At 35.3% G+C, this 16,937-nt stretch overlaps 1 protein-coding gene across 2 annotated transcripts in view; it reads right to left on the reverse strand.

The window, feature by feature from the left end:
- LOC149794261 (uncharacterized) overlaps positions 1–16,937 on the reverse strand; it is a 290,094-nt gene that overhangs the window by 167,164 nt on the left and 105,993 nt on the right. For both annotated transcript variants that reach the window (XM_089968394.1, XM_089968393.1), the window contains exons 22-26: positions 15,838–16,029; positions 13,235–13,420; positions 5,671–5,904; positions 2,557–2,805; positions 354–551 (exon numbers count right to left, since the gene is read on the reverse strand). In XM_089968394.1, the coding sequence (XP_089824520.1) occupies positions 354–551; positions 2,557–2,805; positions 5,671–5,904; positions 13,235–13,420; positions 15,838–16,029 (1,059 nt within the window). The remainder of the gene's footprint in view (positions 1–353; positions 552–2,556; positions 2,806–5,670; positions 5,905–13,234; positions 13,421–15,837; positions 16,030–16,937) is intronic.

Genomic DNA, 16,937 nt, shown 5'->3' on the forward strand with positions numbered 1-16,937 from the left:
CTGAGGAAGACTACCTAGACAACTGACTCCCCTGGTAATCACTCTACACGTATGCTGAGGAAGACTACCTAGACAACTGACTCCCCTGGTAATCACTCTACCTGTATGCTGAGGATGACTAATTAGACAAATGACTCTGGGGATAACAGGTTAATATGAAAATATTAGATTATTTTAATAAACAAATTTTGTTGTTAATGTGATAACTTAGATCTGTTATTGTAATAAACAAGTTTTATTGCTAACATAATTTATAGTTGTTATGGTAGCCTCACATTTTCTTGTTATGCACTTTTTCTTTTAGGACATGCACATTTCTCATTACATAGAGTAACAGTCAACGTCTATCTTACCCTGACAAACTGGAGGTTCTCTGTCCCAGTTGTTACCAGTAAAACATGCCATGTCCACGTAGGATAAGTTTGGATTCTCAAAAAAATAGTAGCCATTGTCACATATAATGCGGCAGTCATAACCTGCGCCAAAAGCCTTAAAGCTACAAGTCACCTGGCCATGGTCTACCTTCAGTGCCCAGGATGAACATTTTTGGGCTGGAAATAAATGGAGGAATAAAGTTCAAAGAATCCCAATACAGCAAACAGTCAAAAACTGCAAGTGAGTGTGTGTGTGTGTGTGTGTGTGTGTGTGTGTGTGTGTGTGTGTGTGCATGTGCGTGCATATGTGTGTGTGTAAAGCTTTCAAAAAATTCAATATTTAGTTCTTATTTCTAAAGTATGAAATGATAAACAGCAACATTCTTGCTTATTTCATTCAAGCAGTGAGTCCTAGGGTTGTGTGCTTTAAGTTCTACTCAATGTTGGGCTTCAATTACTGTCACTGCTGTGTAGGACTTTATGCTTATTAATCAGTTTTTCATGATTACTGACCATGTCTTGAATTATACCTAAAATATAGCAGTATCCATTTGTATTTAAGGGGAATTTTCAATGTCCTACTATCCCTGACTGGCTATTTGTAATTCAAAAAAATACACTTTTATGATTCATCTAATATACTTCTAGGATTTGCAACCAAAAGGATGCAGATTTGAATCCTACCACTGGATCAGTCCAGGTCAGCTTTTGTGATGTGTCCTGATGCAAGGCACTTCACTCCATTTTCATCAGCACTAAATAACCTACTTGTGTTGCTGTGCCCTAATGCACACCAAACATGAGACATGCTTACAATGAATGCAACAGAAGCACTGAAATGCTGTCAAAAGTCAAGATGTGCTTGTATGTAGGAAATGCTTAAGTCAACAACCTATAAGTAGTTAAACTTCATAAAGACATTTTATTACAGTGATATTGGCTATACCCTAACAGCAGGAGTCAGTAAACAAATCCAATCCCTGCTGAACTTTGAGGCATAGGAAATTTTCGATCTTTATGCATATTTTGACAAGAATTCCTAGTAATACTGGATGCACTGCATGCTCTTAAGTAAAATGCTTTGACAAGAATTCCTAGTAATACTGGATGCACTGCATGCTCTTAAGTAAAATGCTTTGACAAGAATTCCTAGTAATACTGGATGCACTGCATGCTCTTAAGTAAAATGCTTTGACAAGAATTCCTAGTAATATTGGATGTACTGCATGCTCTTAAGTAAAATGCTTTGACAAGAATTCCTAGTAATACTGGATGCACTGCATGCTCTTAAGTAAAATGCCTTGACAAGAATTCCTAGTAATACTGGATGCACTGCATGCTCTTAAGTCAAATGCCTTGACAAGAATTCCTAGTAATACTGGATGCACTGCATGCTCTTAAGTAAAATGCCTTGACAAGAATTCCTAGTAATACTGGATGCACTGCACGCTCTTAAGTAAAATGCCGTGACAAGAATTCCTAGTAATGTTGGTTGCACTGCAGGCTCTTAAATAAAATGTTTTGACAAGAATTTCTAGTAATGTTGGTTGCACTGCATGCTCTTAAGTAAAATATTTTGCCTCCATAAGATGGCTGTCTACCACAATACATGCTTTTCAGCAAGTCAAAAAGTCTTACATCATCACCAGATACATTACCAGAATAACAAAATTATTTATTTAAGAAACATTTTGCACATTACATTCTGGCCCACTGATTATTAATAGTTTACCAAAAGATATCAAAGATGCATCCTCATTAAAAGCTTGTCACCAAAAAATTAGAAAATGGCAACATGATACATCTGTATATTTGATAAGCAGATTCTTTCATTTCTCCAAAGTTTCTTAACTTTTCTATTCATCTAACATCATCTTACTGTCATCTTTTCTCATCACTCTCCTTAACTTTCTCTTTCTGATGAAATTGTAAATAACTACACTGTACTGAATGTTTGTACATTTACTTCAAAATAGCTGTATATATAAAAGAGCCTCAGGGGATATTAGTTTTGTAAACTAATTGGGTTAACTCTGAAAATAAAAAACTATTATTATTATTATTATTGCAGCTCTAGTTACTTGAATATATATTTTCCCAACATAAAGAGAATTATTAATATTACAACTGTAATGTACATTTACAGGATTCATCCAATTACAATTCATGACCTCAACCTTACCTTCTATCTTAAACTGTATGTTACACTCCTCTTGGTTTCCTGATGCATCCTGTGCAACAACTTTGATGACCTCAGCTCGCCCAACGGTTACTGGACTGGCCACAATGAAGGAGGGGTAAGCTGTCAGGTTGACATTAAATTCATCGGAATATGCATAGTCTCGGAAAGGACTAATCTCCTGGTAAAAGTTGGCGCTAGTGACCTGGATCACTGGTGGCACAAAACAATTGAGTGATGGCTTGATTTCATCTGAAATTTTGTATAATATTTCTAATCAAATATTCTTAAAAATTCTTTCTTTCTGTGGGAATCAGTTTGTGTGGATATGATAAATATTACATTCTTATTGATACTTAAAGTTCTATTGCTTCCATAGTAGATTGTGGGACTGGGCAAGGGATCCTATTGCTTCCACAGTAGATTGTGGGATTGGGCAAGGGATCCTATTGCTTCCACAGTAGATTGTGGGATTGGGCAAGGGATCCTATTGCTTCCACAGTAGATAATGGGATTGGGCAAGGGATCCTATTGCTTCCACAGTAGATTGTGGGATTGGGCAAGGGATCCTACTGCTTCCACAGTAGATTGTGGGATTGGGCAAGGGATCCTACTGCTTCCACAGTAGATTGTGGGATTGGGCAAAGGATCCTATTGCTTCCACAGTAGATAATAGGATTGGGCAAGGGATCCTATTGCTTCCACAGTAGATTGTGGGATTGGGCAAGGGATCCTACTGCTTGCACAAATCCTAGAATTAGGAAAGGGGTTCTACTGCTTTCACAGCAGATCGTGGGATTGAGCAATGGGTCATATTGCTTCCACGGAAGGGTCATAGTCTGTGGATTGGGCAAGGGATTATACTGCTTCCACAGAAGGATCATTGTGGATTGATGAAAGGGTCCTATTATTGACAAAAAAAGGTCATAGTCTATGTATTGGACAAGAGGTCCTATTGATTCCACAGAAGGATCATAGTTTATGGGTTGGACAAGAGGTCTTAATGATTCCACAGAAGAGTCATAGTTTCTAGTTTGGGCAAGGTGGCATTTTTTTTGCTTCCACAGAAGGATCATAGTTTGTGGATTGGACAAGAGGTCCTATTGATTTCACAGAAGGGTCATAGTTTGTAGTTTGGGCAAGTTTTTTTTTTGTTGTTTCCACAGAAGATTCATAGTTTGTGGATTGGGCAAGAGGTAGTATTACTTCCATGGAAGAATCATAATTTGTGGATTGGGCAAGAGGTCCTATTACTTCCATGGAAGAATCATAATTTGTGGATGTGGCAAGAGGTCCTATTACTTCCATGGAAGAATCATAATTTGTGGATGAGGCAAGAGGTCATATTGCTTCCATGGAAGAATCATAATTTGTGGATGTGGCAAGAGGTCAATTTGCTTCCAAGGAAGAATCATAATTTGTGGATGAGGCAAGATTCCTATTACTTCCATGGAATAATCAATTTGTGGATGTGGTAAGAGGTCCAATTACTTCCATGGAATAATCAGTTTGTGGATGTGGCAAGAGGTCCTATTACTTCCATGGAATAATCATAATTTGTGGATGTGGCAAGAGGTCCTATTACTTCCATGGAATAATCATAATTTGTGGATGTGGCAAGAGGTGCTATTACTTCCATGGAATAATCATAATTTGTGGATGTGGCAAGAGGTGCTATTACTTCCATGGAATAATCAGCTTGTGGATGTGGCAATAGGTGCTATTACTTCCATGGAAGAATCATAATTTCTGGATGTGGCAAGAGCTTCTTTTGTTTCCATAGAAGGGATATACATTGTGGATTGGGCAACAGGTCCTACTGCTTCCACAGAAGGATCATTCTATGCTGGATCTTTAAGTCCGTGGTTTGTAGCAACCACATAATCCCCACCCCAAAACTAGTACGCTATAAAAAATAGTAAATTCACAGTACTCAAACAATAAGTCCACATTCTATCATACATGTGAATGTAAAACCCTTTCTGATTGGTCAAATGTAACAATCTGCAACAGTTAACTTCACAATATGTCATAAATGTATGTAACATTGTGACATCTAAACTGCACAGTCATTAATGATTATGTCATTGTGACAATTAAACTTCACAATATGTCATAAATGCTTGTACCACTGTAAGTTGAGACCAAGAACACTTGAACTCTCCCTATTTTTGTCAAGTCGAATAACATTTACTTTTTCTTCTAAAGTATTAATTCTCTGATTATGTGATAACATGTTAAAGTTTTGTAACAATTTATTCCTATGCTGCAAATTGTTCAGTACTGCAACTTAATTATGCAGACAAAACTTTTGTGGAGTCGACAAAATGCCTTGTTTATAAAGGAATTTATACATGTACTGTCACATGATTTTTCAGTCTTTGTCTGGTACCCTGTTTTTTTCAAGGTTAACTTCTCTCTCTGTGTTAATCCACAAAATCTCTATTTAGCCTATGCTGACCATGTTATGATCTTGACAAATACATTCTGTCATAATAATCAAAGAAACTAATTTCAATAGAAGAAAGCACATCACATTAACGATGATTACACTGAAGTCGAATCAAAAGATAAACAAACATGTATTTCACTTTAGAATACTTATTTAATTTGGTATTTATTTCTTAAAGTCTTCTCACCATAAGCATTACTCAAATTTTATTTGATAAAAATTTCATTGTATAAGGTTATTTACAGTGTACTGAGAATTTTTCTTTCTTACAGGAAATTTTACAAAATATATGACTTTTATTAAAAGTTACGAATTTCACGATTTTTAATTAAATTTCTGGGCATAAACTATCGTTTTCAATGATAAAATGAGCAATCTAGGTTTTATTTACCAATTTTGATAACAATTTTCTTCATATTCAACAAAGAGTGTCAACATCTTTTGGCAATGTATTATGGATGTTATAATTCACAAGGAGTGAATGTGGCAGCTATAGTGCCTTTGACTTTTATGTTAGAAAGACCTGGACAAAAAATCACTTTTTGTTCTTCTATAAAATGTGCACCCACACTGAAATATAAGTCAATTTGGCCAAAAAAGGTGTATTATACACAACAAAAAAAAAATCAATTTATAGGAATACAATGAATAAATTGTCCTCTTACCAATTACAACTATGGTGAATTTGCATTGGTTACTGTTACTCTCAAAATCATAAGCTTCATAAGTTACTGTAGTTGTCGACTCCAATGGGTGTCCAGGGCGAAAGTTGTTTGGAAGCACACGGAATGACGTAACACCTACATTGTCGACCACTGTAGGCTCTGTGAAAATTGGTTCCTGAAACCTCCTGACCCTTATGTCTGATGGACAGTTGATGAACTGTGGCGGCTGCTTGTCTATGAATGGACAATAAAAATGTAATTGCTAGTAGTCTGAATGCATAAACACAAACCTGTTATTGCAACCGTATCCAAACAGTTACCACCTGTCAATAAAGGTCTCTTTCCTTTTCAATCAGAAGAAAGAAATTGCTAAATTTATGTTCCAGTATCATACAGATTAGTTGTATGTCTGTAGAATAATTACATTGCTTAGTAGTTTTTGGATTTCATGTATTAATATAGGTCACAACCTTCTATATCACATGACTTGATCATTACTGATTATTGCATTCATACACTTCAATCATACATTGGTGCTCACCTGAAAGTGTGAGCATAAGCAACTTCTTCTGCATAAGATCATGGAGAAATGTAACGAAATCCTCTGCAATTATCTTGAAAGAAACTGTTAAATAAGGCCATTATCTCTCCTCTTGAATTATATTACATATTTGTAATGGTGTTATTTCATTTCTGAATAGATATGTGTTCACACACCAGATGCCATTGAGATGACATGTCAAGAAACAAGAGTACCTTGAGAGGACTGATGCTCTACTAGACAAAATGAATCTGCATGAACTGAAGAAAACACCATTTCATCACTTTTGCTGCTGACTGTTGAAAGCATATCTGGTATTTTTTAGCAATACAGTGAAAACCCTGCTACAACATTCTTTATTATTACATGAATTCAATAATAACATGGTCATAGAAAAACAACTGAAATTTTACAAGAATTTCACCAACTGTTTGAAGTACTACAAAACTTTATTGCCAAAAATCAACAAGAGTTTGATTTAATAATTTGTATTGATCCATCAACAATAAAAATGATGTCTTTATTTCATTTGTCTTCAAATATATCCAAAACAAATACACACTATCCAATAGTTGTTCAATCATCTGGCATGTATACCTAAGCACCAAACAACGGGGTGGTCTAAAAAGGTTTCTCACCCAAACATTAGGCTACCAATGCCTGCTCAATCAATTATTACACACACCTGTTAAAACAAGTTTATCATCCATATTGTCAGGAGTGGTTTCAGTCATTGCCACATACTCCCCCCATCCTATCCCTTCAATGTTCCCCTCTTTTTATTTTATTAAGGCAGACAGTAGTTCCAAATGACTCCTGTTTACACTAGCCACTTGTCATTGCAATACCTGTGTATAGCTGTACTGTTATGCAACATTGACTGGAACAGAACCATTTAAGTTGTAGGGGTAGAGGGATTTATTATTATTATCAAATATACTGCTCCTTAATTTTGCTCTGCACTTGTCCAAAGTAATAGTTTTAACTCTCTAGCACTTACTGATGTACCGCCTTGTGGCGTATTTGTTGATGTTCGGGTTCATGTACACACATATTTTCTTACAGTTACTTCATAGTGAGAGCACCTGGATATGTCAATATGTATTACGTAAGGTTTTGACTAAAGACCTTATTCTGGACAAAAAAACTGCCTGTCAGTTGTGTAACCATTATGCAATGGGCTGTTCGAAACTAAATTCAAAAGGAATTCTATGCCTGAGTCAGGACACTTTTGTTTGCTTTGCACTTAGTCAGCGATGTCCCGACTGGGAATTCAGAGTGACAGGTAAGTGAGAGATTATTTCAGGCAGGGCAGTTTTCAAATAGACCAGGCAGTTGCCAATTGGAACCAAGAGATTCAAATTTAGGGCAGAGTTTCCTGCACAATTGAGACATTATTCCAGCAACATTAATTTTGGAAAATTAGTACAGATGCGAATCTCGTAAGGAAAGATTGCAATGAAGTTGAGAGCCATTAGATGTACTCCGAGAACATAACGTTGTGCACACGTAAAAGGATGGGAAGGAATACTTGTGAAATTCTAGTTTGGATTTGGAACAAAAGGCTTCTGAGGTAACATATCTTCACTCAAATTTGCCTCACTCTCCTAACTAGGGTTTTAGGATTGATGCATTATTATCTCCCTTTTTATTTATCAGAACTGGAATCTTTAATGTTTAGCGAAGTATTATCATGCATGATTAACGTATGTAGATTTTTAGATTGTTTAATTGTCATAATGCAAGACTGAATTTATTAGTGAATTGTGTTAGAACTTGTACTTGCTTTGTTAGTATATGAATATATATATATATATATATATATATATATATATATATATATATATATATATATATATATATATATATATATATATATATATATATATATATATTATGAATTATGCAGAGTTAGTCATTGTTGGACCTGTGCACATATAATTAGGTATTTGAATATTTTATGCTTCATTATAATTCATAGGGTAGGAAATGCGTATGATTGTTTTTGATGATGAGAGTTTACTGCATCAAGAAGTTAACATCTTGGGATATATATGCATGTATCTGAAGTTGTTGATGATATTGTTATTGTTGTAGCACAATTATTGTAGAGCCAAGTGTGTATAGAATATTTAGATGTGAGTGTGTGAGTTGACCTGATAATTGATTTGCCATTATTCTGATGAAAGGTCAGTGAGAGTGTGGTTAATTCTCCTGAGATTGGAGCAAGGAGACCAGATTATACGTCCTTTCTAATTTCACAGGAAGCTTTCTGGGTTGGAGCGACAGGCAACACCCAAGAATCGGAAAGAAGGAAGACACATTAAGACTAAGTGGAAAGTCTATCATGACATAAGCAGTTGGGTGGAGGCATAGTTCCAGAAGGAAGCATGGAAGTGAGTTCCAGAAGTGCAAGGAGAGCATGGAGTCGAGGGTACTGGAAGTACCAGAGGAGAAAAACGAGAGGAGGACAGATGAGCACCAGAATTAACACCAAAAGGAAACACACACACTCTCTTAAGACTGTAATTTCATATGAGTATAGTAATTGGCACTGTTTGTAATTGTCAAAAGCATTATTTGAGAAACTGAAGATGAAATAGATGAATACATTGATATTTATTAAATTGTTATACCTTTCACCTGGAGTCTTTTATACGCCTAGACCATCATCACTGCTGACTGGGGGCTTGGAGCTATCTAAATTTTAAATTAGTCCATCCTTCTCCAGTGTTAGAAATAATACCATAAAAGGCACGTGACATGCCTGTACACACTAATGAGTTTTGATGCCATTATGTAATACTGCATACTATTAGCCACATCATGTATCAAAACAAATAGGATAATTCATGATGAATGAAACAATGTTTTCCAGATAATGAAAAGTTACACCATTAATCAGGTGAAAATTAGATTTTAAAAAAAGAGGCTAAACCTATTTTTTCTGCTTTAAATGCAAACAGAAAACTTAACTTTATAATCTGTTTGAAACACAATCAGTTCATTCCTGATGATGCACTGAAAGGAAGCTGGCATGAAACATATATGGATATTGTACACACAGCAACCACATAGAGTTCCACAATGAACTTTTCTCTGAAAACAGGGTTTACATCTCTTTTTTAGCAGAGGTAAGTGTGTATATGCATGTTGTTGCTGATTTGACAGCACAAGAATCTCTCTGGAACCACCATTTTCCCTCACAGTTTTCTTCCAAAAAAGTTGCCAATCAGATTTCTTCCAAGTTCCAGGATAAAGTTAGCATGAGTGCATCAGACACCACTTACCTGCCTGGGTGATACCCATTTGTAGATCAGGTAAGCAATAACTCAAAAACAATCAATGATGAACCAAATAATGCACTAGTGTGTATTTTTGCTTGGTCATCCAGCAGCATAATGCATTCTTGACTGGTCATGAATATATACTCCATTCATATGCTTATTGCCTCTGATTGGGTGACATTGATCTTTTCTCTACCCACCTGTCTCTCACAGATACATCATCATTATCATCATCATCATTATTGTTGTAAATCACCATGACAGTGTTGTCATTCCATACAGTGATTGCAATAAACACTTTCACATATGTTGTTAATTGCCCTCTGTTCCTTATCTGACTTTATTACTGATTTTATTTCGAAAGAAATGGTGCAAGATCTTTTTGATTGCTGCATATAGTGCCACAGGTGTAAATGTTTTATTCTTCCAGGTGTTCAGTAAGGATAATACTTGAAAAGTACCTTTTGAAGTATAAATTATATTTTCCTATAAAATCTCGCTATAGATCATTAACAACGCGTTACCTTAATCCATACCTTGCTTGGAGTTCACTTTAATCTTTTCTGCCACAATACAGCTGAAAAATACTCATGTGGGAGGTAACTCTATCACCACTGGCATATAACTCAATTCTAAATTTGTCTGATTTGGCAGGCATGTATTGTCTCAGTTCTGAATGTCCCTGGATATAAGAAGGCCACCATTTTCATCCAGGATGAACTAGATGTTAGTCTTTTGCTATCAGAGCCAAGGTAATTCAAGCAAACTTGTGTTGCTATGTGGCCAAGCATCAAACCTAACCAAACCTATCAGAAGTAGCAAGGAACTTACTCCACTCTACGACAGTATACAAGTTACTGAGCAAAGCTGAATTTTCTTTCAGTCCGAGCGATCTCAAGTTTTGACATGTAAATCAACAGGCCTCTACTGTAAATGGTCAAGCCATCCATAAGCAGTGGTCAAGGTACATGTTGCAGAATTAAACTGTAACAAACATTTTTCTTCATTCAGTCAGTTACCTTGATCTTTTAATTTCTTGAACCCTGAAAATCAATAGATTTCTTTCACAAATAAAGTGTAAGATATCCATAAACTTTGCTGAAGGTACAAAGTTGAAAACAGAATGTTTTTTTGAAAATAATTTTTCTCTATTCACTCACAGTGATAATGACCTTTGACCCTCTCACTCCATATTCAATTGTCTTCCCTATTATTCTTACTTATTCTAAGTGCAAACCATTCAAGGTTTGTTCCAGGTTGTGCAGCAGAACAAATGTTATTGTGCAGAAACATTTTCTTCTTTCAGCCACAGTGACATGACTTTTGACCCCAAAATTGATAAGCTTCCTTCTTACTCCATATGAAAGCTGTACAGAGGGTCTGGTAAAGTATTACTGGTGTAAAACTAAATTTACTGATCAGAAACAATAAAGGTAGAAGAGTGATGTACTGACATAACAACAATAACATGTTGAAATAAACAATAATATCAATAACATGTTGAAATAAACAATAATATCAATAACATGTTGAAATAAACAATAATATCAATAACATGTTGAAATAAACAATAATATCAATAACATGTTGAAATAAACAATAATATCAATAACATGTTGAAATAAACAATAATATCAATAACATGTTGAAATAAACAATAATAACAATAACATGTTGAAATAAACAATAATATCAATAACATGTTGAAATAAACAATAATATCAATATGCTTAATAAATTTGTAGGCCATGAAGCTGCAAATAATAATGATCCAGCACTCTCAATTATATTAACTATGTTAGTACCCTATGGTCAAGTACTGCCAATTTATATATTACTTATGTTAGTACCCTATGGATAAGTACTGCCAATTTATATACTACTTATGCTAGTACCCTATGGTCAAGTACTGTCAATTTATATATTACTTATGTCAGTATCTTATTTTCAAGTACTGTCAATTTATATATTACTTATGTCAGTATCTTATTTTCAAGTACTGTCAATTTATATATTATTTATGCTAGTAACCTGTGGTCAAGTACTGTCAATTTATATATTACTTATATGCTAGTACCCTATGGACAAGTACTGTCAATTTATATATTACTTATATGCTAGTACCCTATGGACAAGTACTGTCAATTTATATAGTGCGGTTTGAGAGAGAAAATGTTTATAGATAGACAGATAAACAGACAGTGTGTGTGTGTGTGATTTGGATTTTTAACGTAGCTTTAACAATTTTTCAATTATATCGCTATGAATGTCTGCAATTTGGCAACACCCATGTCTAGCACTAAGGCATTATGCCACAGACATGTAGCATTATGTCCCACCCAGTCACATTATCCTGACACCAGGCCGACCAGTCCTAAAACTAATCTCTTAATGCTGAGTGCCTAGCAAGGCAGCTGTTAGTAACATTTTTATACATTTTTGGTATGACTTAGCCTGGGTTCAAACCTGCAACCTCCCGCATCCAATGTGGATACCCAAACCACTAAGCCACTGGAGCGGTTGATAAAAAGAAATTATGTATACTGCAAAAGCTATATCCTCCTGTTTGGGTTGAAATCCGAGGCGTAAATGTACATATGTTAAATATGCTATCTTCTATGAAATGAACAGATGTTAAATAGTGAAGAAATCAACCGTAGCTGCCAGCTTTAATTCTGAATCCAATATAATGAAGAAAAATGAAAAAAAAGAACTACAAAGCTTGCTTGCATATATTTATTGAGATTGCATTTTACTTTAGATAATTAGTGATATGAAGACGACCAAGTGGTCGATTAGGTCAGTCACTTTTATTCACATGGTGATGCTTTATTTTTTGGATTGTATTCTTATATCCAATTTTATGACTGTACAATCAACAGGTCAAACTGTTTCTTTAACATCAAATATGTATATAATCTATTAAGTGTAAAGGTAGGTCACACTGATCTACTTTTGACAGCATGTAGTACTCAGTCTGCATGCACAGATCAAGTATAATGACTGTTTAAGCAACAGCATCAAGAAACTCAACTAAACCTGAAAAACTCCATGACCACTGGAGCATGAAAAGTAGGTAACTGGCTAACAATGACCTACATTTGGTATAGTGATGTAGTGCTCTTCAGGGTGCATGTATGTTTGTTTTATGACTCTACAAGCAACAGCATTCCAGATAGTGACTTCAATCTAAAAATGTACATGATCATTAGAGCATGAAAAATAGATCAGTGAACCAAATTTCCATACATTTTTCAAACAGTTATCGAAACTGTGTTCTTTTCTCTCTCAAAAACTCAAGACACCATGTTCTTACAAGAGTGCTTTTTTCTTTCCATTTCCATCACTTTCTACATGAATATTCAATGGATAAGTAGAAACTTTTGAGCAATCAGAATATTCTTTACAAAAATCATGTGTAAACAAATATACGGAATGAATAATTACAAGGATTGTTTCGGAATGGGACTGGACAGGTTTTTTGACAAACTGGATCGGAGATTAAATAAAAAACAGACTACATCAAGAATCTGATTTTCCTTGTCAGGAGAAAAGTGGAATTCTGCTTTAAAACAAAAAAAAATCATGTCTGCTTGTGTGAAGGCAAAAAAAATGACAATGCATGGGGATTATTTATTTCTGTATTCTGCAACAGATTTTAAAACTGATTATAATAAGTTTATTAATCCAAATTTGTATTTTAAAACAAAGGTGATAATGGTGAGTCTTTATTTACCTCTACACACTGGTAATGAGCCATTCCATACCATGGTACCACCTGTTTGCTGACACTTTATTGGCCAGGAAGGATCAGGTTGAAATCCTGTCTTTTTACATGTGAAAGACACCAGACTCCCCTCCTCAAAGCTTGTGGCAACCATAGAGCCATCTGGTGGGTAACCTGGGTCTGGACACTGTCCACCTGAGTAACAATAAGTGCAAAAACATGTATTATTCCTTCTCCCTTGACATGAGAAATAATTCTGAAACTATTGTTTGTTCAATTGTACAGTATGTTAATTATAACAAATCATCCAGGTTTTATACTGGGCAAATTTACTGCAAGAATAGTGGATAAATCATTTTAAACTGTCAAATATATGCCACATAAGCACACAAGACTTAAAGCTCATAACACCAGCACTGATTGAAAACAGGCACTGATCTACTAGGTAACCCTTGCATGTCCTCCATTAACCCAATGAGGATACCAATCTTTGCATGTCCTCCATTAACCCAATGAGGATACCAACCCTTGCATGTCCTCCATTAACACAATGAGGTTAGCAGCCCTTGCATGTCCTCCATTAACCCAATGAGGATAGCAACCCTTGCATGTCCTCCATTAACCCAATGAGGATAGCAACCCTTGCATGTCCTCCATTAACCCAATGAGGATAGCAACCCTTGCATGTCCTCTATTAACCCAGTGATGATACCAACCCTTGCATGTCCTCCATTAACCCAATGAGGATACCAACCCTTGCATGTCCTCCATTAACCCAATGAAAAATTGAGGTCATACAGCTGATATGAATGTTAGTTCACCGAAACTGTCATAGTTGTTCATCATTACAAAAAATAGAATGGTAATGTCTATGTCTACTGGTAACAACAGCATCCATTAAAAAGATTAATATAAGGGAAATTATACAGACTTGGATTAGCATTTTCCTTGTATAGTTTGTTCTAGGGATGATTTAAGTCCATTGAAATGGAACAAAGGAACTGTTTTAATGCCCATAACATGCATTGTGAAGTCTTGTACAGATGAATTATAAACCGGTAATTAAGCTGTGATTTACGATTCTAATCAGTCAAACCTAAAATGGATAACCCTAATGTGTCTTAGAATAAAAATATCACTGTAGGGACAATCTTTAAAATAGAATTATCAACAAAGTGCCCATCTTTAGAACAGAAATAGCAATGTAGGGCTCATCTTTTGAACAGAAATAACACTACAGATTTCATCTCTTCAATAATAAATATTACCGTAGGGCCCAACTTTTGAGCAGAAATATCACTTTAAGACCCATCTTTTGAATAGGAACATCACTGTAATGCTCACCTTTTGAATAGAAATGCCACAATAGGGTAAATCTTTTGAATAGAAAAATCACTGCAGAGACCAATCTTTGGAAAAGAAAATATCACTGTAGGGCCCATCTTTAGAATAGAAATATCACTCTAAAGTCCATCTTTTAAATAGAAATACCACGGCAGAGCCCATCTTTTGAATAGAAATACCACTCTAGGGCCCATCTTTTGAACAGAAATATCACTCTAAGGTCCATCTTTTAAATAGAAATATCACTCTCGAGCATATGTTTTGAATAGAAATATAACTATATGGTCCATCTTTTGACTAGAAATATCACTCTAGGGCCCATCTATTGAATAGGAATATCAATGTAGGGCCCATCTATTGGTTAAAGCTATTTCGATCAAAGATCAAATAAGGGTCGATTTCAAGAAGAACAAAGCTTCTAAATTTCAAATGCTATGTATTCCCCTTCCTATTAAAAATGTATGTAAAATGCTTTCTCCTTTTTCTTATTCACACTTAAAAAGCAATGGACTGTCATTTTTGATAATCATGACAAACAGCTGAATATGCGATTCATAATTGATAAGTTAGGTATTTACTCTACCTGAAATAGGTATTTCAAAAGTGACCCCAAAATATAAAATAACTGGTAAACTGTGCAATCATGAGAATTATTGTGTTAACATATGTGCAGCTTTCAGGCCCTGAAATGTCGTAACAACACAATGAACTGGATTTTGGAAATGCCTCTACTCTTGATGTCTAGAAATGTCTCTCTTTTGTATTTTTTTATTATTTGAGAGAGATAATGTTACCACATCTCACAAGAAATGTTTCTTTATCTTTTTTTTAAAAGACTGTTACAAATAGGTTAAAATTCCTGGATTTTATATTCAAATACTTAGATCTGAACATATTTGGGGGAAGCAAACACTTTTGCAGTGAGGACAATGACTGGGTTTGATTCACTACATAAATAATAATAATAATAATAACATCTTTATTTAAAGAAGTCCATCTGGTCAACTGACCAATCTTTCATGAGGTCTTCTAATGAAACATTTTTTCTTCATGGGTTAGGAGCAAGGACGATTTTGTGGAGATACAATTTTGTGAATATCTCTTATACATACAAAAAAAAATTAAAGTTGACCCAAGTATTACTGATTTTTACAGTGTTTGATACTTAATTGCTACTTTGGCCTTGTAAATCAATACCCATTCACCCAAGATACCAATTAATCACAGGGGTAAACACAACTTAAACTTCTTTGAAGTAATGTTCTTACCAATGCAGTGAATATCGCCAAATCCCCAATAACCATCTGATTCACAATAGACCATGTCTGAGCCTCGAGTACTGTTCCCTTGACGTTCATAACTAGGCCGACACTGAAACTGGAAGCTGCAATTGTATGTTGTGCAGCTGGTGGTGTACTGCCTGGCTCCTGCAATATCCTGAGGCATTCCACAGTCCAGGACTGAAATGACAAGGGTTTCCAGAACACCATGGTTCACATACTGCCAATGACACAATGCAACTCAGATGTATATGACTTTATTTTACTTACTTAAGTTTTAATTTTTAAAACAAAATCTTCAATTTGTTGAAGGGTGATAATATTGCTCTCATACAAATGATACCAGTATCTCACTGTTTGCTTCGGCAGCTAAGACAACAAAATATTATCTCACCGTTTGCTTAGGCAGCTGAGTGCTTAGGCAGCTGAGACAACACTATCTTATCGCACTGTTTGCTTAGGCAGCTGACACAACAAAATCTTATCTCATTGTTTGCTTAGGCAGCTGAGACAACAAAGTTTTATCTCATTGTTTGCTTAAACAGCAGAGTCAACAAAGCCTTATCTCACTGTTTGCTTTGGCAGCTGAGGCAACAAAATCTTATCTCATTGTTTACTTAGGCAGCTGAGGCAACATAATCTTATCTCACTGTCTGCTTAGGCAGCTGAGGCAACATAATCTTATCTCACTGTTTGCTTAGGCAGCTGAGACAACAAAGTCTTATTTCAGTGTTTGCTTAGGCAGCTGAGGCAACAAAATCTAACTCTAAAGCCCTAAACCTCATATTAGGTGTTTTTGGATGCTTCTGCTGTACTTCAGCAGAAGCATGTTTCAATGCCTCCATCTGATTTACATACAAACACATTTGTGCACAACCTCAACAGAGATGTGTTTTGATGCCTGCTATAAACATTGACCAATTTAAAGCTGGTTTTTATAGCGCCACCTTTGAGGAATAACCCTTATTGGAAACTATAGGCATTGAGATACATGGCCATAACATCAAATCACACGGTTACTATTTAAGTAATAATCCACTATTTAAAACTGTTAAATGAGTTGGATTCTCCATAATCCAAAATGGAGA

The sequence above is a fragment of the Sinohyriopsis cumingii genome, chromosome 8 (assembly GCF_028554795.1).
Source record: "Sinohyriopsis cumingii isolate HCF-2022 chromosome 8, ASM2855479v2, whole genome shotgun sequence".
Taxonomy (NCBI): domain Eukaryota; kingdom Metazoa; phylum Mollusca; class Bivalvia; order Unionida; family Unionidae; genus Sinohyriopsis; species Sinohyriopsis cumingii.